Source organism: Bison bison, unplaced genomic scaffold, assembly GCF_000754665.1.
Source record: "Bison bison bison isolate TAMUID 2011002044 unplaced genomic scaffold, Bison_UMD1.0 scf7180017864317, whole genome shotgun sequence".
NCBI classification, from domain to species: domain Eukaryota; kingdom Metazoa; phylum Chordata; class Mammalia; order Artiodactyla; family Bovidae; genus Bison; species Bison bison.
The window spans coordinates 3,457,277-3,480,177 of record NW_011494889.1 but is presented as its reverse complement, the minus strand read 5'-3'; the positions used below and the strand labels follow the sequence as shown (position 1 = coordinate 3,480,177).

At 37.0% G+C, this 22,901-nt stretch overlaps 1 protein-coding gene across 4 annotated transcripts in view; it reads left to right on the top strand.

Annotated features, from left to right (window-relative positions):
* ENAH (enabled homolog (Drosophila)) overlaps window positions 1–22,901 on the top strand; it is a 164,560-nt gene that overhangs the window by 99,598 nt on the left and 42,061 nt on the right. For 3 of the 4 annotated variants that reach the window (XM_010852856.1, XM_010852855.1, XM_010852854.1), the window contains exon 4: window positions 15,419–15,503. In XM_010852856.1, coding sequence (XP_010851158.1) covers window positions 15,419–15,503 — 85 coding nt within the window. Of the gene's footprint in view, window positions 1–10,426; window positions 10,580–15,418; window positions 15,504–22,901 lie in introns of those variants that run through there. The other variant, XM_010852858.1, reaches the window with a different exon arrangement.

Here is a 22,901-nt window from a genome sequence, read left to right as displayed (position 1 = left end):
GGAAAGGATTTTGTTGTCAAAAACACTTTAAAATGATTTGTATAAATAAATTTGGAGACAGTCCTAATACAGTGACAGTTACTGGCAGATTTTATTTGCATATAAAGATCAAATTATTCAAAGTGTCTTCTGCTGAAGGCCAAAAGATACGTGCATTCATACATTTTTAAATGTAGCCTACAATCTTATTAATCTGGACTAATATATGATATATAAACATCTCTCAAGTATATTTAATACAGTAGTAGTAATTTACAGTATTTTTACATGAGGAGATGTTTGAGTCTCTAGAGTTTTGTTCTGAGGAAGCTAGAACTATTTTTCTGCTCCAAAGGGTTGCTGTTCTTTTGGGGAAACCAGCTTGAATTTATATCTTTTCCTTCTTAAGTAGGTACTTTTGCCTCAGTTTGGGTAGTTCAGTTTTATTTTCAAGTTATCATAACCCAGGCAAGAGCTAGGTTTTTAGGACTCTGGTATTTCCACATTGTCAGTTAGTCCAGCAATTATTTCTCTGGCAGTATTTACTCTTTTATTCATTAAAGCATAAATTAGAACATGTATCATTTTAAAAACTTCCCATGAGTATTTCTTGTGTATTTCCTCTTCCTGTGAATAGTGATGGTGTGGTCCCTGTAGTCAGCTTGTAGAGTCTTGACTTGCTAAAAAACAAATTCAGCATGAAGTTGTTGCCAGAGGAGATTCAGCCAGATTGCCTATCTAAAGCCACCTCCCTGTTTCCTAGAGTCGCCCCTCCCTTTAATAGTTCTGTGCCCTGCCTTCTTATGGTTCTTGGTCATGAAGGTTGTAGAAATAACTTGCCTTCACCTGAATGTCTTCACACTGGGTTTTCCTTGCTTTTTTAGAAGTTGATTTTCTTTTTCCTGGAAACTTGAGGGGTCCCAACCTTATAATCTGTTAAAAACTTTAGATGTATATTTCCTGGGTATTCAGGGATTTCTTTAAATTATACTGAACAAGGCTTTATAGGAATCCCTATTTACCCATCCACATAAAGGTTGTTTTTCAGTTGAAGACAGTTTTCTTTCCCTGACTTTTGTTTAAATATTTCTGGTGTTGTGTAAATCTCCTGCTTCTTAATTATAAAATTATATACAGATTCGTTCATTCTCATACTTATTCTCTCCCATTTACATTGTTTAGATGGATTCTTGTATGTAAAGTTACTTCTAACATAGTAGGCCTTCAGCGGGTTTTGGTTACATTGCATTGGTTTGGTAAAACTCCTGTTTAGTTAAACAGGTTTATCAGTCACCTGTGTGTATGTGCTCAGTCACTCAGTCGTGTCCAACTCTTTGTGACCCCATGATCTGTAGCCCGCCAGGCCCCTCTGTCCATGGAATTTTTCAGGCAAGAATAGTGTGGTGGTTTGCCATTTCCTCCTTGAGGGGATCTCCCCTACCCAAGGACTGAACCTCTGTCTCCTGCGTCTCCTGCATTGTCAGGTGGATTCTTTACCATTGCACCACCTGGAAGTCCCCTGCTGATCACCTACAATGTGCTGAACACCATGCTGGTTGCTGGTAATTGGGAAGATGGATATTACCTTTGAGCATCTTGAGGTCTAGTGAGGCACACAGCTGACTCTAGTACGTGATATAAAGGGAAATTCATCAGTCACACAGTGAATTGTAAAGACCTTAAGCTGGGCCAGTTTTGATGTTTCATAGTGTGTTTCCTTCTGGGCTGTGGCTGGTATGGAAGTTTTCTTTTTCCCTTCCCCCTGTTTTATTTTTAAATAACAGTGTATTGCTGCTGCTTTTGTATAATAGTTCATTTTTAGAGAATGAATAGTAGTAAAAGACTGAGATTTAGTGAAAAATGTCTGATGAAGAAAATAAAAACTATAGGCCTACAGGTTGAACTAAGATAACTAAGACTATCATTTAAAGTATGATAATAAGTATTTTGTATAGTTTTCCAGAAAAAGAAGTTCTTTATTGAGTAACATCTATGGATCCTTAAGACTGGGAATATGGCACTCCTAATTTAAAGTTTGCTAAATTTTTTCGTAAGTTCAACAGTGTAGGTGTTGGCTTTTTTCATTTTCTTTGTTTGTCTCAGTACACTGATGTTTTGTCTAAATAACATACCCTCATGCTTGAATTGTTGTATCTAATTTAGGCCTACTAATTATTAGATATTATCTTTTTTAAAGAGTAGTGAAATCAAAGATACATATTGTTACAAATATAATTACATTTCAGAGACTGAAGTTAATGAGTTTAGTTTGTAGAATAAGTTTTTATGTCCTTACTGACAGCCCACACCAATAACTTTTATATTTAATTCTATTTCATAAACTCCATGTCAGGTTAACAAACCCAATTTATTTTATTATATATTGAACAAAATTACTCTTTCAGTAAAATTTTACTTAATTTTGAGTTTCAAAAAGTAAATGTGGACATCTTTGTCATTTAAGCATCAGCTTTCCTGAGTTGTTTTAGATAGAAGTTGCTTCTTGGTTTCACCGATGAAGTGTCATGAATTATTGTGCAGAGAAAATGAGAAGGGAAGGGCAGTAGGGTTCCCAGAGAGGAGATAACTGTTCTGGCTTAACTAGGACAGGCCTGGTTTTGTATGAACCTTCCTGAATGGGTATGTATTCAGAGTCATGGCCTAACAAATGCCTTTGACTGTTTATTCCCCCTGAAGGACAAGCTGGTGGCAGAGGAATCTTCCCAGGCCAGCTCAAGTGTTTGGGAAGGATACCCAAGTGCTGGCTCTGCAGTCCTTCCAGACACCTGGGGTCACGCTGGTATTGTTAATCAAGTCACTTCCCTCATTGTGTACATCCAGTTCTCACGTCAGAACCTAGAGCCAGTTAGAGCTCCACCGATGGCAACTGCTCTTGGCAAAGAGCTCAAATTTCCAGCACAGCATTTTGCTCTGATTTTTTTTCTAATCAAGAAGTTACGTGCTTATTATAAAGTTGAAGCAGGATGGAAGAGCATAAAGAAGAAAGTAAAAATATCTAAAATCTTACCACCCAGAGGTAATTACATTTAATATTATCCATAATAGAAAAGTAATAGGCACTGAGATACTTTTCAACTTGGTCTTTCAGTTCCAAGAACACGAGCATGACAGGGCACTTCCCTTCCTCCCCCATTAACAGCTTTATTGAGCTTTACTTCATACACCATACAGTTTACCCATTTAAAGTGTACAATTCAGTGATTTTTAGTATACTGATAGAAGTGTATAACTATTGCCATAATCAGTTTTAGAGCAGTTTGATCACACCATTAAGCATTATCACCATTCTTACCCCCCACACCCCAGGTGGCTCAGTGGTAAAGAATCCACCTGCCAACCCACTGCCGTATTCATGCCTGGAAAATCCTGTGGACAGAACAGCCTGGCAGGTATAGCCCATGGGGTCACAAAGAGTCAGACATGACTGAGCAACTGAGCATGCACACACCCTTATGTCACCCCATTCCTTCATCCCTCCCAGCTCTTGGCAACCACTAACCTGTTTTCTGTCTCTATATATTTGCCTATTCTGTACATTTCGTATAAATGGAATCATACAACATGTGATCTTTTGTGACTGGCTTCTTAGCACAACTTTTTCACAGTTCATCTATTTTGTAGCATGTGTCATGCATGGCAGTTTGAAAAGTAAATCATTAGCACATATTTATAAATCCAGGCATACTTTCTAAATTTTAACAGCTGAGTTTCTCATTTTAACAATTTATTTTCATGTGTTAAAGTTGTATACAGTGAAAGTAATGATTAATTCTGAACATTTTAAAAATAAATAGGTTATAACCAAAGCAGAAAGGCTTCCTCATATTTTTTATAAAACCCAACATGTTAAAATGTGGTAAATGGTGTAAGGTAGACTCGTGTAGTGGTTTTCTGTGTCAAATTGATTGTATATAGAGAAGAATGCTGGACCATTTGTGAAAATCTCTTAGGTTTATTGTCTTGGCTCTCAGGCACATTTTCTTGCCCAGCATTGTCCTGCCTTCACTTTTACCCCCATATCCAAGAGCATTAGCTTAGAAACTTCATACTTTTTTTTTTAAACTTCATACTTTTTTGATTCTCTTCTCTTACAAAAGTAGGGAAGAACAGACATGGTCTTTGAAAACTTCTGTGTTGCACTTTTATAGTGAAAACAGTTTTCTTAGTTAAAAGAATTTCACCTCTTCACTTAAGGATGAGGGAACGAAATTGTGTGAATTTCCTTAAGAATGTTTTGAGGTGTTCTCATATTATTAGATGCTACCTCTCATCCCCAGATGAGCCTGGCCCATGGAATTGGGTCCCATCCCCTCCCTCTTCTCCCTCCCACTTTGCCTAATATTAATGTTGCCTAAAACTTTTAAGTCTAGGCAGATTCTTCACATTTCTTAGAAAATTTAGTATTACCCAATTTTGTATTTATACTTAATTATCTCCTTTCAAATTTTTGAAGTGGAAAATCTTTAAAAACATAGGTAATTAATAAAACTTGAAACAGGAAATAAGAATGCCTAGGAAAGGAGGGAGAAATAATTATCTTAGTTGTCTGGAGACTAATAGTAACTCCTGCTGACTACCAGAAAGTTCTAATCTTCAAAAAGGGAGCATACTGGTTGACCAAGAAGATCACAGACAGAAGACATGTGCACATAGGAGGAGCATACAGCTCATCTGAGAATTTAAAAGGCCAGTGTACCCAGAGAGAAACAGAGTATGAGTTGGATGAGTTAGGGTACAGTTACATCATGGGGAGAAAGCACTGGATTTTGGTATTTATCTTTAGATCAGTGGAAAGCTATTGAAGAGATTTTACTAAGGGAGATGATTTGATCTGGTTTAGTTATTAAGCATTACTGGTTTCTGTGGGGGAGGGGAGAGGTAGGACAATCAGGATGAACAGATTAATTAGGTGATGCCATATATAGGCTAGTGATAGTGATGGTGTTAGTAGCTTCTGTGTCTGACTCTTTGCAACCCCGTGAACTGTAGCCCACCAGGCTCCTCTGTCCATGGAATTCTCAAGGCAAGCATACTGAATTGGGTTGCCGTTCCCTTCTCCAGGGGGTCTTCCCAACCCAAGGATCGGACCTGAGTCTCCTGCATTGCAGGCAGAGTCTTTACCTTTTAAGCCACAAGGGAAGCCCCATGTAAAATAGTCTAGGCTGGTGTATTTTATGTCCCTAAATGCATGTGTATTTATAGTTTATGTTCAGTATTGACATGTTGAATACATTATAAAATGTGAAATTATAGAAATATAAAAAGAATGAGAAAAAATGAACAGAAGTAGAAGTACTACTATTTTCTTTCCCATCGCAGGGTATGATTAGTATTCTGGGATATGAACCCCACTTTGCAAACCAAAAGATCCTGAATCAAAACAAGAGATCATGGAACATGAACAGTGACAGTGGAGATGGTTTGGAGAGAGAAATGCAGAGATTGTATTCATAGGACTTGGAAATAGGTTGAATAGTAGTAATAGAGGGAACGGAATCCCCAGGTGGCTCAGTAGTAAAGAATCCACCTGCCAGTGCAAGAGCCACGGGAGACTTGGGTTTACTCCGTGGGTTGGGAAGATTCCCATGGAGGAGGAAATGGCAACCCACTCCAGTATTCTTGGTGGAATAATCCCGTGGAGTGAGGAGCCTGGAGGGCTCCTTCCATGGGGTCACAAAGAGTAGGACACCACTGAGTGCACAATAGAAAAAAGAGGTGAAGAGAGCCCTAGATATCTGGTTTGCGTACCTGAATAGAGAGTTAACCAGATGCTGTAGTAATGAGCTCAACATCTTTGTTAAAGCATTCTGCCTGAACGTGCTGCTTTCTCTGAGCATATTCTTACTAATTTCTTAGTAAGGAAGGACAGGGAGGGGTGGGGGTGGGGGGATGGAGGTGGTAAGGTGATTGATGGACAGGCCTTGATCTATGCTCAGGAGGAAGAAGCAGAGACACGAATTTGAGTTACTCTTGCCTTTGGAAGTGTCATATAGACCCTGCAGCTTGACTCTTCAGTTTCTTTAGCTGGAGGTAGTCACTCATTCCACATCCAAAGGGCTTACAAAACAGGTGTTGGAATGATGCTGTTGCCAAAGCCTAATCAATTATCAGCAATTTATCAACTGTGAGCAGTCATCTTCATACTTGCTTAGAAAGAAATAAAATGCATTTGAGGCCCTAATTTAGGGGAGAACTAAAGAAATGAAGAGGGGTGGGGAAACCCAACCATACAAACAGTTTTGCCTGAGACTCAGTAATTTAGAAAAAGAGAGTGGTGGTATTTTTTTCACTCATGACTATGGACATGTAATGTTTCATTTCCTGAGGTATGTAAGATTTTCCTTTGTTAAAAACTATATGTATTTTAAAACAGTTTGAAATTCTTTTGAAAATGTTTTAAAATACCACTTTAAAAATACCAGACTTTGAGTAAAATTTACTATTTGTAAGTCTCATGTCGTTTAGCACAGTGCCCTGCAGATAGAGTACATTTTTCCTCCCATTTTTATTGAGGTATAATTGACAAAATTGTAAGATGTTTACAGTGTACATCATGATGATTTGATACATGTATTAAGTTGTGAAAGGATTTCTTCCATCTGGTTAATGCAGCTATTGCATATTTATCTTTTCTGTTTGGTTGATTGGTGGTTTTGTTTGGTAAGAACATTTATGTTCTTTTCTCAGAACATTTCAGTTATACAGTACATTGTTATCAACTATGTTTTACATTAGATCTTCAGTCTTTATTCATTTTATAGCTAAGAATGTGTATCCTTTTACCAGCCTATTATCGATCCACCCCACTCCCCAGCCCTTGGCAATCACTCTTCTACTTTATGTTTCTGTGAATTTAGCTTTTTAGGTTCCACATCCAGGTGATTCCATGCAGTCTTTTCTTTGTCCAGCTTATCACAGTTAGCATAATAACTTCAAGATCCATCCACATTGCTGCTAATAATAGTATTTCCTTTTTCCTATGGCTGAATAATATTGCAGTGTGTGTATATTAATATATATATATTAATATAGTGCATCTTCTTTGTCCATTCATGTGTTAATGAACACTTAGGTTGTTTTGTATCTCAAGTTTTGTGACTGTTGCTGAACTGAACATGGGAATGCAGATTATTTCTTCAGTTACCTGTGTTCAGTTCTTTTGGGAATATACCAAGAAGTGGGATTTCTGGGTTATATGGTAGTTCTGTTGTTAATTTTGGGGGAAATTTCAATATTGTTTTCCATAGTAGCTGCCCCAGCTTCTGTTTCATGGTACCTACTTTTTGAAGAGAGGCAACCATACCACACTGCAGCGTCTTCCTTCATTCTATTCTAGATGTATTAGAACAAACACAAGCACATTGGCTTTCAGTCAGTTCAGTTCAGTCGCTCAGTCGTGTCTGACTCTTTGTGACTCCATGGACTGCAGCATGCCAGGCTTCCCTGTCATTCACCAACTCCCAGAACTTACTCGAACTCATGTCCATTGAGTCAGTGACACCATCCAACCATCTCATCCTCTGTCATCCCCTTCTCCTCCCACCTTCAATCTTTCCCAGCATCAGGGTCTTTTTCCGTTGAGTCAGTTCTTCCCATCAGGTGGCCAGAGTATTGGAGTTTCAGGTTCAGCATCAGTCCTTCCAGTCCAAGGGACTCTCAAGAGTCTTCTCCAACACCACAGTTCAAAAGCATCAATTCTTCAGCACTCAGCTTTCTTTATAGTCCAACTCTGAACATCCATACATGACTACTGGAAAAACCATAGCTTTGACTAGACGGACCTTTGTTGGCAGAGGTCTCTGCTTTTTAACATGTTTTCCTGCCCTCTCACAACTGCTGACAGTAGCTCTTTGCAGTCATGATGATGATAACCTGGGGCCCTCGTGGTAGCCACTGCTAATTTGGATGCTGGTGCTGTGCTCACTCAACAGACCAGCTTTCCAGAGAGCACAAACCAAATGAAAACCAGCTCTAAGCAAACATTTTCTCATTTAATCCTCAGAAAAAATGCTGAGATGGGTAGTATCCTCATTACAAGTTGCTTTGAGATTAATTGCTGTGACACCTAAGGTTAAAAATGTGAATACTAAGAATCTACTATACTAATTCTTTATAGCAGTAACAGTAATACTGATCAAGTGACATCTTGTCATTTTCTCCTAGTATCTCACCCAAGGTTTCTGTACTCCCCTGCTTGTACAAAACACCTAACGATAAAGTATGTTAAAGGGTGGAGAAAGCCTGAGGGATAGCTGTTTTACAAACTATTAGAAATATATGAACAACCATGACAAGACTATTTCACGGTCGGTGTAGCTAATAGAGATAGGTCATTTTTCTTTTCTTGAAGTCTAAAATAGAGGTTAAGTTTTGATTTTTTGATACATCTTAACCTCCTCAGTTCGTGTTTTCCTTTAGGGTCCATCCTTATTTCTCTAAGCCCTAAACCTATTTTAATACGCTGATTTAAAGAGAAATGTCCCTTTTTTTCTTTTTCTAACTGAATTTCTTCAATCCGAACACTGAACCTTCTTTTCCCATATTCTATGCTCCTCCCTCAGTTGAGCAAAGAGTCAGCAGCATCAGTATTAAGCAGGAAGTGCTGTTAGCCTTATGCATATGATGGAATGAATAATTTAGTATCTTCGGGAAATGCAAACTGCAGTAGAACTCAATCTAGCTTATCAGAATTTAGATAGTTCTTTACAGGATGGTATGAAGTAAAAGTCAGTAGGAAAAAGATGTTTAAAGATACCAGGTTGCATAGAATATTGCATAATTGTTTAAATTGTCACAAGATTGGGAGTTTTGTGTCTTATGTGGTGATAATGTTTTACCTGCATTCTGACAAATGTCAGATGACTTTTTGCCAAAATGATTGGTAATGGAATGTGGCAGTTTCTTTGCTGTCAGAGACGAGATAATTTCTCAGGTTTTTCCTGTAAGTTTTTAATATTTTTCTTATTTTTTAATCCTTTAAATATAAATGAAAGGAACTGAAAGGTAAAACCTGAAGACTAGGCATGTTTATTTAATAAAGGCTTTATAGAAGTAGTCATTTACAGACATCGGTAAGACAGATCTTTTTCTTTTTAAGTTTAAACTTAAAATATAATTACTGATTGGCATGATCTGATTAGGCTAGTAGACATTTTATATGTGTGCCTGTGGTCTTTTTTTATGTCATTACTGTAAATAATTGTGCATGCTACTTTAATAATAATTGATTGGGTGGGTGGAAGTACTTAGCAAAGGTGACATTCATTAGTCTTGTTTGTGTTTAAAAAATCTGCTGTATTTAATATCTTTAAAGCAAGATTTAAACTTAATTGGATTGTATTAAATCTAATTTCTATAAATGATAAAGATTTTCTTGATTATTTAAGATTTATTACCATTTGCAGGTGTATATTCTTAAAATATAAATTGGTTTGGTTCTGATTCTATGCAGACTTTTTTTAGTTAGCATATATTGTATTATTAAAGAATACAGTTTTAAGGGAAATACTGTCTTGTTTGCCTTTCTTCAGTCTTTCTTAAGTCAGTATATTTTAACTTGTTCACTGTTTCTTGATTAATACTGATTGGAAGAGAAAATCTTTCCCAAGCTGAAAAGAATTTCTTTAGTATTTTATAGAAAAGTATTGATGTAAAGTTTTGAATGTTATTAATGTAAAACTAAAAGAAATTTAGTTTTGTTTTTCCCACCCTAATTTTGAGTGTCATCTTGCTTTTATAAAAACCTTTTCATAAATTATCACCTCCTCCTCATTGAATTTTTTCACTTAAAGAGAATTTATCTCGTTAATACTCAAAGTAAATTTTAGTGTAGATAGCCTAAATACTAAATGGCCTTTTGATGTGGCCACACATTTTTAGTAAGATTTTTTTCAAATGTGTATGCATACACACATGTTGAAGAAAAAGGAAAAGTAAAATGTGGCTTGATAAAACAATAGTTTTGATGTTTTTCAAAGTGAAAAATGAAGATATTCTTACTTTACATCAATGAATATGTAACACTTTAATTGTTGGAGGCTGTTTAAAATGGCTTTGGTCTTTTTCAACTAGGAGAAATGAGTTCAGCTCATGTTAAGCTAATCATAAGCATTTCCCTTAAATTTTGTTCAGCTGCAGCTTCTTTTAAATGAGCAATACTGAAAGAGGGTAACTATCTTGAAATTAACTAATGGCCAAAGGTTTGACTCCGTGTATCTCAGATCCATTTACGTTTTAAGATAAATTGTAAAATGCAAATTGATGCGTTCTCTGATTGTGTAACTCAGGAAATAATTAAGCTGTAAGTGCATCATTTGATCTGTGGCTTATTATAGGGTTTTTCCACAAAAAAAAAAAAACACATAAAATTTTTTGAAAAAATTATGTCACAGAGTATGAGGGTCTAGCTAGGACGTATGTATAATACGTTTTGAACCTTTCAAAGCACCTTTTAGTTTATGTGAAGTTCTTCAGATGGCCCCGTTGTCTTTTGAAGCTTCTAACACCAAGGTGTCTGTTGCAGCCCAGAGCAAGGTTACTGCTACCCAGGACAGCACTAATTTGCGATGTATTTTCTGTGGTAAGCAACATTATGTTTACATTACTTTTTCAAGCTGTGGTACATACTACTTGCGCATTTCCATAACTTTTGTTTCCTTAGGCCATGGTCTGGTTTGTGGAATTTGGGATATACAGCAAGCTACTGTTTTATGTTGTGATATTTGTTGTGGTTCATGTAGGTGATTTGGTCAGCTTTTGAGTTGGCTTCCTAGCGAGGGTTTAGTTAAAATTAGGATCTCAGAACTAATTCTTGTTCACTTCTTCCAACATGAATGAGAGGGGTTTTTGTTTGTTCGTTTTTGTTTTTAACTACTTTGTTTGAGAGCAGTCTTTTAAATTAGAGTTTTAGAGGGAAAGTTTTATCCATCTTACTATGATATCAGGAATGTAATTGGGATTTACTGGAAGGGAGTGTTTGCTTAGCTTGAATTAGTTTCCAAATGTACATGTTGTGAGGCAGCTGTGAGTTCTTTCATGCTTTGATAGGTTGATTTCTGATCGACAGCCTCCTTGATTCAGTAGGTTAGATACCTGTGGCTTAGGAGTGAATTTAGGCTTATAGTGTGTTTTCTTTCACTCTCACGCTCATATACACATGTGTGCACATATATGTGTTGTTTGCATGGACAAATCAGTTATGTCACTTAGCCTTTTTTCCACATTACAGTTAATCAAGTATATGCATATCCTTCTCCTTACTCTAGGATATATCTGCATATGTAAACATTTACACACACACACAGACATACATCTGAATTCCTTTTAGTTTCATTTGATTCTAAAACTTTGGTTTTGAAAACCCCAGTTCAAAAAGTGACTTTTAAATCTTACAGGCGCAGCAGCCCCCGCCTTTGACTCAGATATGCCTTTTTTACCACTATATACCTTAACTGGCCAGATTATTTTATGAGAGATAGAATGATAAACACTACTAAAATGTTATATGAACAGTTCAGCTGTGTATCTTTATTTTATCCACGTGACTCAGAGTTTTTGATATGCTCCTTCAGTACTACTAATATTGTTTCTTTACCTATAAAGAGAATTGTTTTAAGGTTGATATACTTGCTGGTTTAGGCAAGGAAATATGTGTTATAAATTGCCCCCCAAAATGAAAATTCTGCTGCATTCCTTAATCACCTGAGGTTTTATTTTATGATTGTTCCAGGTGACAGTTATAGGAGTGGGCCTGTCATGCGGCCCTGTATAAACGCTTCACTCCATCTCAGATTCCTCAGTTAATCCTTGCAGATTAAGTGTTTAATTAGTAACTTCTAATTTTGATTTTTCTGCCTCCTCCTGGGGGTTCTTCCAGGCCATCTTTTGGACTAGCTGCAAGTGTGATTGTTCCTGTTTGTGTTATTAGGACTCTGTAGCTCTTTTTGAAAACTTACTTGATGTTCTATACTTTGCTACTTAATATGTGGGGTTTCACATGCAGAATAATAGATAGAGTTTACCTAGTTGCAGAATAATAGAGTTTACCCAGTTGCAGAGAAGAAAGAGATTTGGCCTTCATAAAGGTGAATTTTTTAAGCTGTAAAATAAAAGCAAATTTCCCCCATTATTACCTTTGATTGATTGAACTGTGTGCAAACAATATAATTACCACATTGCTAAGTTTAAACTTGATTGTATTGTGTATAATAACACTTATTTGTCTTTTAGTCCTGTGTTTTTAAGTAGTCTGTGGCTAAGTGTGAAACAAGATATGGGAAAATTAAAATGTGACAATAAGTGAAATGTGCTTTAGCCAAAACTCAGTACTAAAGTCAAGACTGAAATGCCATTCATTCCTGGTTTAGAGAGATGTTCTGTTCTGATTTCCATCATTTGTAAATTACTGTATCAGCGACATGGACACATTTTCTTTATTAGAATCAGTGATTTACATACTTTGCTACATGAATCCTAGCCAGGACACATTAAGACCAACTATTGTCTCTGGCTCTGGTAATAAAACAGAAAAAAGCTTAACTCTCATATAGCTACTGTTCTTTATGATACTAGAGTAGGGACAGAGCAGGTTCACTTGTCTCTTCTCCCTTTTCCCTCCAAAAGAACTGTTGACTATCCTGTGATGCTCCTAAAATGTTGTTATTTAACCCACTCGTTAGAAAACTACCTTTTTTTTTTTTTTTTTGGCATTCTCTGAGAACACAGATACTCATGTAGACATATGACCTGTGTGCAGTAACCAGTAGTTGTGTTACAGAAAGTACAGTGGCAGCTGACAGCCTGTACTCTCACCTGCTGCTTCATGTTGTGTGGTGCCTTTGGTATAATTTACCAACTGTGTAGCCCCGTAGAGTGTTGGACGAGAAGAAAGAATGTAATCGTGTACCTAAAGTTCATAATTTACCTAGAACTCTTACTTAATCTCACAGTACATTTATATTATTTTTAAATGCACATACATTTCAATGTGCTTGTTAATTGTGAGTTGACTGTATTGATAAAGAGGAAACAAAATAACCAGATTAAATATGGATGTGAGAAAATGCTGGGGGAGGAGGCTTCTCCTTTTCTGTTCCCACCCCCACCCCTTTTAAAGAAAGTTTTTGGGAAGATAACCCATTATCACCAAGAACCATGTAGAAAAGAATTTTAAAGAGTGTCTTTTAGTTCTTGGATTCCTCCCATTTAAAAAGGATCTTCCTTGTTGTAAACTATTTTTATAATTAGCAATATAAGCCAGAACATATTACCCACATTTTTTAAAGCTCCTTTTAAAACAAGTTTGCTGAGTAAACTTAAAACTCAAAACTTAAAAAAAAAATCCAAATTAGTTTTTATGAATTGCTAAAAGAGAGCTTTCTCACATTCAGATTTTTTTGTGAGTTATATCAAACTTTCGTTAATTTAAAAAACCTTTAAATGAAATCAGTAGGATTGAGTTATTGACATCTTTCTCTTTGTGTTGAAACTTAACATTAAGAGCTTTTAATTGGTAAATTTAATCTATTAATATTATTGTTACAATAATAATTACAGTGCCTGGTATAGATGTGTTAGGATCAAATTTGAGGTTGATGCCAAACAAATCCGACATTCACCTGATTAATTATTTGAGCCGCATGAGGTTTTAACTTAAATATCCAAACATTATTTTTGAAAATTGTTAAACCATGATGGTCTTGTGAGTTGCCCATGCTAAATACTCACATTTAATATTTTTTTGATAAATATAACTTTGGAAATACTGCCTCCGACTAGTTTATGTTTTCAAAAGTACCCTCCCACCTTGTTTGTCCCCGTCCTTCGGCCAGAAGAGACAAGTAATGTACACTGAACATTAGTATATGGCTTAATATGGCAGTCTGTTTTTGTATCATTATCTTGATATCAGAAAGGAGAGAATTCCAGTCTGTTTACTAGACACTATATATTTTCATTTATGCAAACATTTAAATGCATTCTTAATTTTAGAAGCTTTTTGATTTTTTGTTGTTGCTGTTACTGATGACATGGAATTAATATATTTTTGTATTTCCTTTATGTGGCTCTTAAAATAGCAGAGACTTTTAGGAAATCTAGTGAAGTATCATTGCAGTTGTCATCTAATTTGTCTTCAGAGGACAAATTAAATGATTAAAAACATGTAAAGAGATGAGGGAAAAATTAGTAGGTAAGTGCAGATCAAATTTTTTTTTTACACTTGCGATATAACAAGTACTGTATTATATTCTAATGAACCTTATCGTTCTCTTTGTGAAATCTCCACTAGTATAAAATAGATACTTTGGGCTGTTAACTCAGATTTACAAGAATTTGCTTTAGCACTTAGAAGCATTTATTTATTAACTGTCTTTTATACTAGTGGTCTATAAAAACACTTTCAAAGTATCTGCCAGGGGCCTTTGCTAGCACACTAGAATTCACAAATATGTATAGCATTATCATTATGCATATATTTCTCTCCAAGAGTGAAAGATAACTACTATTTCTTTATTCTCTTCTTTACTGGATTAAATTCAAGATTGTTCTATTATAACTATAAGCATTGTATATTAGGTCCAGTATTTTATTTATCTCATTTTGTGACACAATTTTTATATCCAGTGACATTAAAATGTCCCATTGTTTAGTGGCCTTCTTTATGAGATGCTAAAAATGGGTCTGCATTTTATATGACATGGGAATGAATGGTCATTAGTTTCTCATGACAGAATCGTGTTGGTTTGAATGCAGGTTTTTTGTTTTGTTTTACCCCAAGTGAAAAATTATTGCAGTTATCTCTGTTACATTAAAAAGTTCAGATAAGTAGATTAATTATATGTGAAAGTTTAGCAAATGTTTGTTTTCACCAGTGCTGGAAATGCCAGGCCATTAAATAAGAATGGCAACTTAAAGTGGGCAAGTTTGATAAATGCATTAGCGTGCATCAGTCTAGTAATAAGGTTCTCATGCTTTCTCTCTCCTGTTTTTCATTTCCAGTGTTCTATTTAGGTGAGTTTTTGAATTCTGATTTTTCATTTAAGTTCCCCCTCTCCACTTCATGAATAAGTACCCCAAAGAGAATGTCTCATTGTCTTAGAAAATGTCAAGCTTAGGTGCCTATTCAGATGCTCATTGAACACTTGTTTTACTCAAGCTCTTCATATATAAATGTTTATTTTTCCTTTATTGTTGTTGTTTTCCATTTGTTTCAAGTAAGCCTTCTGGAAATAATGACAGTATTTTGTTGCAGTCTTTCATTTGCTGTGTGTTATATGAAGCTTATATTTTATTTTGCTAAACAAAAAGAAGATACATTTGTAATTATGTGATGGTTTTATGTTATTCTCATGATTTTACCTCCTCTATCCAGCACAATATAAAGATAATGTTCATTTATAATGTTTCCCTCCCTTTTTAGGGCCAACATTGCCTAGGCAAAATTCACAACTACCTGCCCAAGTTCAGAATGGCCCATCACAAGAAGAATTGGAAATTCAAAGAAGGTAAATTCCCAAGTTATTATTTGCCCCTGTCTACTGCAGAAGACCAGTCTGTGAACATCTGATATTGAAAGTAGATTGTGTCTCATCATGAACTGTGTACTGTTAAGAAGTCTTCAAGACATCTTATTTTTATAGCTGTTATTAATTAATCTATGATTGTTATGGCTGTCAAGTGACTAATTTGGAAGGTTGAAGTAGTGTTGACTGTATAAGGCATTGGACATTAGATATGACTTAGTAATGAAGTGTATAGTCATTCTGATTTTGATTAAACTGCTGGTTTAATGAAATCAATAATATTATCTTCATTATTTTCAGTGTAGTGTAGAAATACATTTGAAATTATAATACAGCTTCATCTAGGGATTTTTTTTTCTGAATTAGCAAAATAGTCTCTAAATTATAAGCTACTTTATAACAAAACAGTTTTATAAAATTCAGGTACAATCAATAACTAAAATTAAGCTAGTCAAACCAGGTGTCCTACTTGAAGAAAGGAAAACTTTTTGGAGATGTTGATGTTGCTTTTTATTACTAGTAGATTACCCCTGTTTTGTTCTGGAAATTGATAGCCATCATGTAGATGGAATTTTCCAGTTGAAAGGGATTTGCTCCATGCAGGCCAGTATTTTTTATTGTTGTCTTTGATTTGGACCTCACATCTGAAACATTCTTTATATTCTTTATGTTATTAATACATGTGCCACGTTTCCCTGACGGATGGTCAAGGGATCTCTTGCTGTGGTTCTGTGTTGGTTACTTTGCTGTGTAATTACTTAGTTCTTGAAGAATGCCCTCCAGGATCTCCCAAAATGAATTTTGTTTTTGACAGTCTGTATCTTCAGGTAGTTCCAGAAATAGCCTCCATATTTGGTGAAACTATGTCTGCCCTTTAGAGTGATGCTGTGACAGATATGAGTAAAATGAGTTTCTGTAGAAATAAAGAAAATTGAAAGGACATAATCATTTCAGTTCTGTGTTGAAAGTTTTAAACATACTAGGATAATTCTAACAGAAATTGTAATGATCTGTCTCTCACACACACAAAAAGAAAAGTAGTTAGTAAAAATTATCATAGAGGACTTCCCTAGTGGTCCAGTGGTTAAGACTCTGTCTTTGCACTGCAAGGGGCACATGTTTGATCCCTGGCCAGGAAACTAACATCCCAATGTTAAGAGTAGTAGATTTGTAGAAGGCTAGGAAGAATCAGGAGAAAACCCTGAACATAGTAAGTACATAATCTTTGGGTGCTACAAAGTGGGCAAGCAAGCAATCCCAGACACAGTTGCTGGAGGCCAGGACAGTAGAGAATAGAGACAGAAACCATCTGCTAGTACTGCTGACTCATTCAGGGTCACAGGTGGGACATCCGCTTTGCACAGGGCTGTCAAGAACTTGCAGCATACAGTTTTAGTTGGAAGTGAGTATTTTAAGTGAATTTTTAGTAATTGTTACTAGAACACCATGCCTCATGTATGTTTTTTCTCTTTTCAAAGTGTTCATCTGAGCGAAGTTTTTCTCTTTGTATATAAGTAGATGCTTTTGAGTTTGAAAAGTGAAGATGTTTACATTACTTGTTTAGTTGAAGACTTGAACTCAGTCATTTTGAAGCATAAAATCCAAACTTCTGAAAAGTTCATATAAATTTTATATTTTTTGTCCACAGTCACGCATAGACTGCTTTCTCCTTCCACATGACACCAACCAATTTCCTTCTCTCTCCAATATTTATTTCATCTTCATTCCTTTTCTTTATTCTCCACCCACTTCTTTTTTATTCTTATGAAATCTGCCTGTGTCTCCACAGATCTACTGGACATGCTGCTTCCATCATTTACTTAGACTAGTCTTCTCTTAGAACACATGTACCACTTCTCTTTCTTCCTTTTGATACCTGAGAATCTCTTCTTTTTCCTAACCCTTCTCCTTTTCTCTCCTTTTTGTACCTCTTTGTTTTCTTATGTAAGTTTTTACACTAAACTATCTTTATTTTTTCTTTCTGCACATAGTATAACCTTTGAAAAATTGATGGTTTGGTTGGGTCTTGTAGTTTTATGCTGATGGCTTCAAAATCTACAGCTCCTAATTATCCAGTAGAGATCTAAACCCATATTTCCAGTGAAATGGAGTAGAGTCATGGGTCCTTTTTGAGACTGGGAGGAAGTGGTAAACTACTGCCTCCTTCTATCTTGTCCCCCGCCACAGACACACCCTTCAGATAGGTGTGTGTGATTGTGCACACGTCTGTCCTTACATGGTCCAGAGGATCACAGACCCCTTTAATTCCAACAATGGATGCTCAATGAAAATTCCTGTGTAGAGCTCATCCACCTGGGTATCCCACTGATGCCTGAGTTTAAACCCTTATGATGTCATTCGTAATGTACATTCCTTCTTCTCTCTAATATTTCTCCCAGAATTGCTACTTGGAAAGTCTATAATTATCTTCATTCATGATATCTATTCAAGTACAGTTCATTCTTTCTTTCTCTAAAAGCCTGTTGGGTTTACTGTTCTAATAGTCTCATTGGTAGTAGCTTTCTCCAGTATTTATTCTCTTACATACTACTATAGATTAGACTTTCTAGTTTTTCTATCTTTAACCTACATCCCTTTCGGTTATTCCTACTTTATTACTGCCAGATTAATTTTTTTTATTAAACTTTTTTTGCTCAAATAGTACAGGAGGGTCTCAAGTTAGGGAGGGTAATCTGCTGCACAATTATGCCTTCTCCTCATATTAATCACCAGATTTAAACATTTTTAACCATTTCTACCTTAAGTACTTTTGATGAGTTCTCCCATAATAATTTGTTTATATTTCTATTTTTTGATTAGTCACATTACAGAGAGTAGCTATTGAATCTTTGCTATGAAAAATGAAGATTTATTTACCTCCCCTGCCAATTATGAGTAGTTACTATTTTCAGTCCTTCTAAGGCTTTGCTGGTAGCTCAGCAATAAAGAATCTGCCTGCCAGTGCAGAAGACACAGGTTCGATCCCCGGAGAAGGAAATGTCAACTGACTCCAGTATTCTTGCCTGGAGAATTTAATGGACGGAGGAGCCTGGCGGGTTATAGTCCATGGGGTCGCATACAACTGAGTGACTAAACAACAACAGTCTTAGACAGTATGTCTTAACTCCTAACTCTGTAAGAAGAGTGCAGTAGTTCTGTACATCCCGCTGCCCCCTTTCTTCCATTCTGCAACCTAGCTTTGGCAGATACATCATCTTTTTTATTATTTTCAAGGTTTATACATTTGCAGTCTTTCTGTTACTATTATTAAATTTTTGTCTTTATGTTATGTGATCTTTTTTCCCCCTTCCTAGAATCCATTTAACCTTCTTAGTAACCACAGTAGTCTCAGTTTTCACCAAGATGTGATAAGATTAGGTTTTGGGGTCCTCCCCTGTTTATTAAGCTCAATACTTGGTGGACTGTTAATGTTTAAGACTTAGCCACAACTCCTAAATTTTTAAGAAGTTTTAATTTCTTTAACCATTTCCTTCTGTTTCTTCTGTTCTCTTTTTGGGGAGCTCCTACTGATCAAATGCTGGGCCTCCTGAGTTATTTCCTTATGATGCTGGTGTTTTCTCATTTCCTGCCTCTATTTCTTTGTTCTGTATTCTTAGTGATATTTTTTAAGATATTTATTTATTTATGGCTACATCAGGTCTTAGCTGTGGTGCACAGCTTAGGAGTGCATGGGCTCTGTAATTTGTGTTGCACAGGCTTAGTTGCTGTTAGGCATATGAGATCTTAGTTCCCTGACCAGGGATTGAACCTTTGTCCCTTGCATTGGCAGGCAGATTCTTAATTACTGGACCACGAGGGAAGTCCCTTCTTGGTGATATTTTTAACTGTACGTTCTAGACCAGAACTGTCCAGTAGAAATAGAAGCTACATATTCAATTAAAATTTTTCTAATAGCCATACCAGCAGAAGTAAAACATAAAATTATTTTTAATGATTAGGGAGCAGAGGGATGACTGGTGAATTTTCTTCAGATAATGCGTGTGTTTCTTCATCAGCTTGATTAAGGTTATGTTTCACATTTCCATCCTCTTGTATCTGCTCGTCTCAAGTTAGGTCTTCCCCAGCTTCTTCTCATGTCTGCTTCAGCCATCCTCCTTGTGTGTTCTGGACTCTGGATGCCTCCACTCTTCAGTCCAGTTGTGTTCAAGGCTAAGTGTTTTGTTCTAAGTGCTTATAGTACATGATGGTGAGGAGTGGTGGACAAAAAGCCTCACCCTAATCAGAGAGGGAATGTGGCATGGTGTATTAGAAGTTGGTCAGTGCTGTGGGGAGAAGTAGAGCTGAATAAAGGGAATATATGTTGCAGGAAGGCAGGGGAAGTGGTTATAACTTTAAAGAGGTTGGTTGGAGTGCATCTTCTAGAAATGAACGGAAGGAGTTAGCAGAGTAGATGTCTGGGTAAGCGCATTGCAACAGAGAGAATGGTTCTGCAAAGCCTTAAGGCAGGACTGTGCTCACGTGTGTAGGGAGGAACAAGGAGATGTTGAGGCTTTAGCCGAGAGAACAGATGCAAAAAAGGAGAGTCGTATCATGCAGGACCTTGCAGGCAATTATAAAGAATTTATCTTTTATTCTGAGAGAAATGAAGTACCCATTGGATGATTTTGATGGGAATGATCTGGCTTAAAATTTTAACAGAATTAGTCTGGCTGCTCTAATTCTGTTAATTATGGGATTCCCTGGTGGCTCAGATGGTAAAGAGTCTGCCTGTGATGCGGGGGACCAGTGTTCTATCCCTGAGTCAGGAAGATCCCTTGGAGAAGGAAATGGCAACCCACTCCAGTATTCTTGCCTGGAAAATCCCGTGGACCGAGGAGTCTGGTGGGCTACAGTCCATGGGTCGCAGAGAGTTGGACATGACTGAGCGATTTCACCTCTTAGTCTGGCTGCTCTGTTGAGACCTTAACTAGGTGGGAGATAATGGTGGCTTCCCCAGGTAGTGGGAGCAGTGAGAAAGGTCCTCACACTTTCTGGTGGACTGACTGTACGTGAGTGTGAGAGAAGAGGAGTTGTGGCTTTTAACGTGAACTAGTGGGAAGGATGAGATTACTATGAACTGAAACGGGCAAGACTGAGTAGATTTTTTTGGGAGAGATCAGATGAATTTTGAAAATAGGTAGTTGGATGAACTAGTCTGTAGAAACCGGGAAAGAATTCTAGACATGTAACTCCTCCCTACCCTTTCTGTCTTCCGAAAATTTGATGATAAATTTGGTCTACGAAAGACCACTCTGTAATTTCCTACTTTGTAATGGGTTTGTTTATGCACACTTTAAATTCCATTAGCATTCTGGAGTGGGGAAAGATAGTCTGACTGGTCAAATCTACCAACTTGAGTAAGAGTCCAGACACTCCTGTCATTCGCCGCCTGCATTCCTGGGGGCCAGCTCTCCTTACACCCAGTTCAGTTCTCTGGCCTGGAGAGCCCCTCCATGTGTCTCTTTCCTCTGTATGACTGTTTCTACACCATACTCTGTTCTTCCCTCTGCGCTTCCCTGAGTAGCATTTTACCTCTTCTGTCCTGCCCTTCTTGTTTTTTTTGTCTTATCATTTTTCTGTAGACTCTTCTCCGGGTATTTTAATGATGTTCTTTTCTGAACTCCTACAATTTAACCACACGCTTTTTATATTTTATTGTTTGTTGTTTATTTTACATATGAGTCTTAACCTCTACAGTAAACATCGTTGGCTATTTGAGAGTAGGATCCTGAATAAAGTTTTTAATAAAAAGCCAAAAAGCTAGTGGTACTGAATTCATTTATATGTAGGTGTTGGGACATAACAGGCAGAAAATAGGAGTTCATAAGGTTGTTGGGACCATTAAATAAGATAATACGCACTCTTTTCATGCTGCCTGGGCTCTTCTGTCTGTGCTCTGAGAGCCGGCGGGAGGCATTCCTGACGAGATGTTCTCTGAGCTGTGCCTTGAAGAGGAAGTGAAGTAGGAATCTGAATCTGATTTCTGAAGAATCTGCTTTTGTTTGGGACAGTCCATTGGACATTGAGGAACTTCATTTGCAACTTTAGGGACATCAGTTGTACAATGTGAAGACTAGGAATGGCCATCTGCTTTCTGGTTTCTGCAGTTTTGTTGATGAGTGGTGTTACAAATTGAATAGTGTCTCCCAGGAAATCCACCACCTCAAAATGTAACTTTTTGGAAATAGAGTTGTTAGTTATGATGAGGTCATACTTGAGTGAGATGGACCCCCTTTGTCAAATGTGACTGGTGTCCTTATAAGAAGATGAGAAAGTTACAGAAGCAAGATAATCATGTGAAGACACAGAGAGCACCATGTAAAGACGGAGGCAGAGACTATAGTGATCCTTCTGCAAGGCAAGGAATGCCAAGAATTAACGGCCTTCTGAGAAGGAAGAGGAAGCATGGACAAGACTCTTCCCCTGAGGCCCTTAGAAGGAACCAGCCCTGCTGACACCTTGATCTCAGACTTTAACCTCATACTGAGGCAGTGAATTTCTGTTGTTTTAAGCCACCTAGTGTGTGGTTCTTTATTATGTAACCAAAGAAACCAGTATAGGTGGTCACTAACTTAGTAGGCCAGCAAAAGCTAAACTGACTCAGGACAGAGAAGAGAAGATGTGGGCAAGAGGCCGTACCGGAGAGGGGATGAGTGAAAGCCGCCAACTTGGTCTCTTTCCCTTGCTCGGTTGCCGTCATTGGCAGCCAGACCGTAGAACTCAGGTGAGGAAGAAGAGTCCTCCTCCAGAAACTTGCTCAGCCAAGAGAAAAATCAAAGATGTTGACATCCAGGGTCCTTCCCAGTGAAGCTCATTTTTTTAAGGCCTTCTGAATCAGCTTTAGTACTGCTTATAAATGTGAGTGGACAGCCAGGGATCATCATGTCTTTAAGGATAACTTCTACAACATGAAGACAGATCAAAACAAACAAAAAAATTGATATTGGAGGAAATAGATGTAATAACAGGGAATAGAAGAAAACCTAAAAATATACTGTAATAGCTTCAGAGAACTAAGAATATATTTTATTCATAAAGCAAACATTTGTAGCTATTTTAGACTTCCCTGATATTCCAGAGATATTGCTTTCCTAATATGGCAGGGATGGGGAGTGGGTTCGATCCCTGGTCAGGGAACTGGATCCTGCATGGCAGAGCTTAAAGATCCCATATGCTGAAACCAAGACCTGATACAGGAAAAAAATATGTGCGTGTATCTATATACAAATATATAGAGAGATATTTGTATCTATATGTAATATAGATCAGATCAGATCAGATCAGTCGCTCAGTCGTGTCCGACTCCTTGCGACCCCATGAATTGCAGCACGCCAGGCCTCCCTGTCCATCACCAACTCCCGGAGTTCACCCAGACTCACG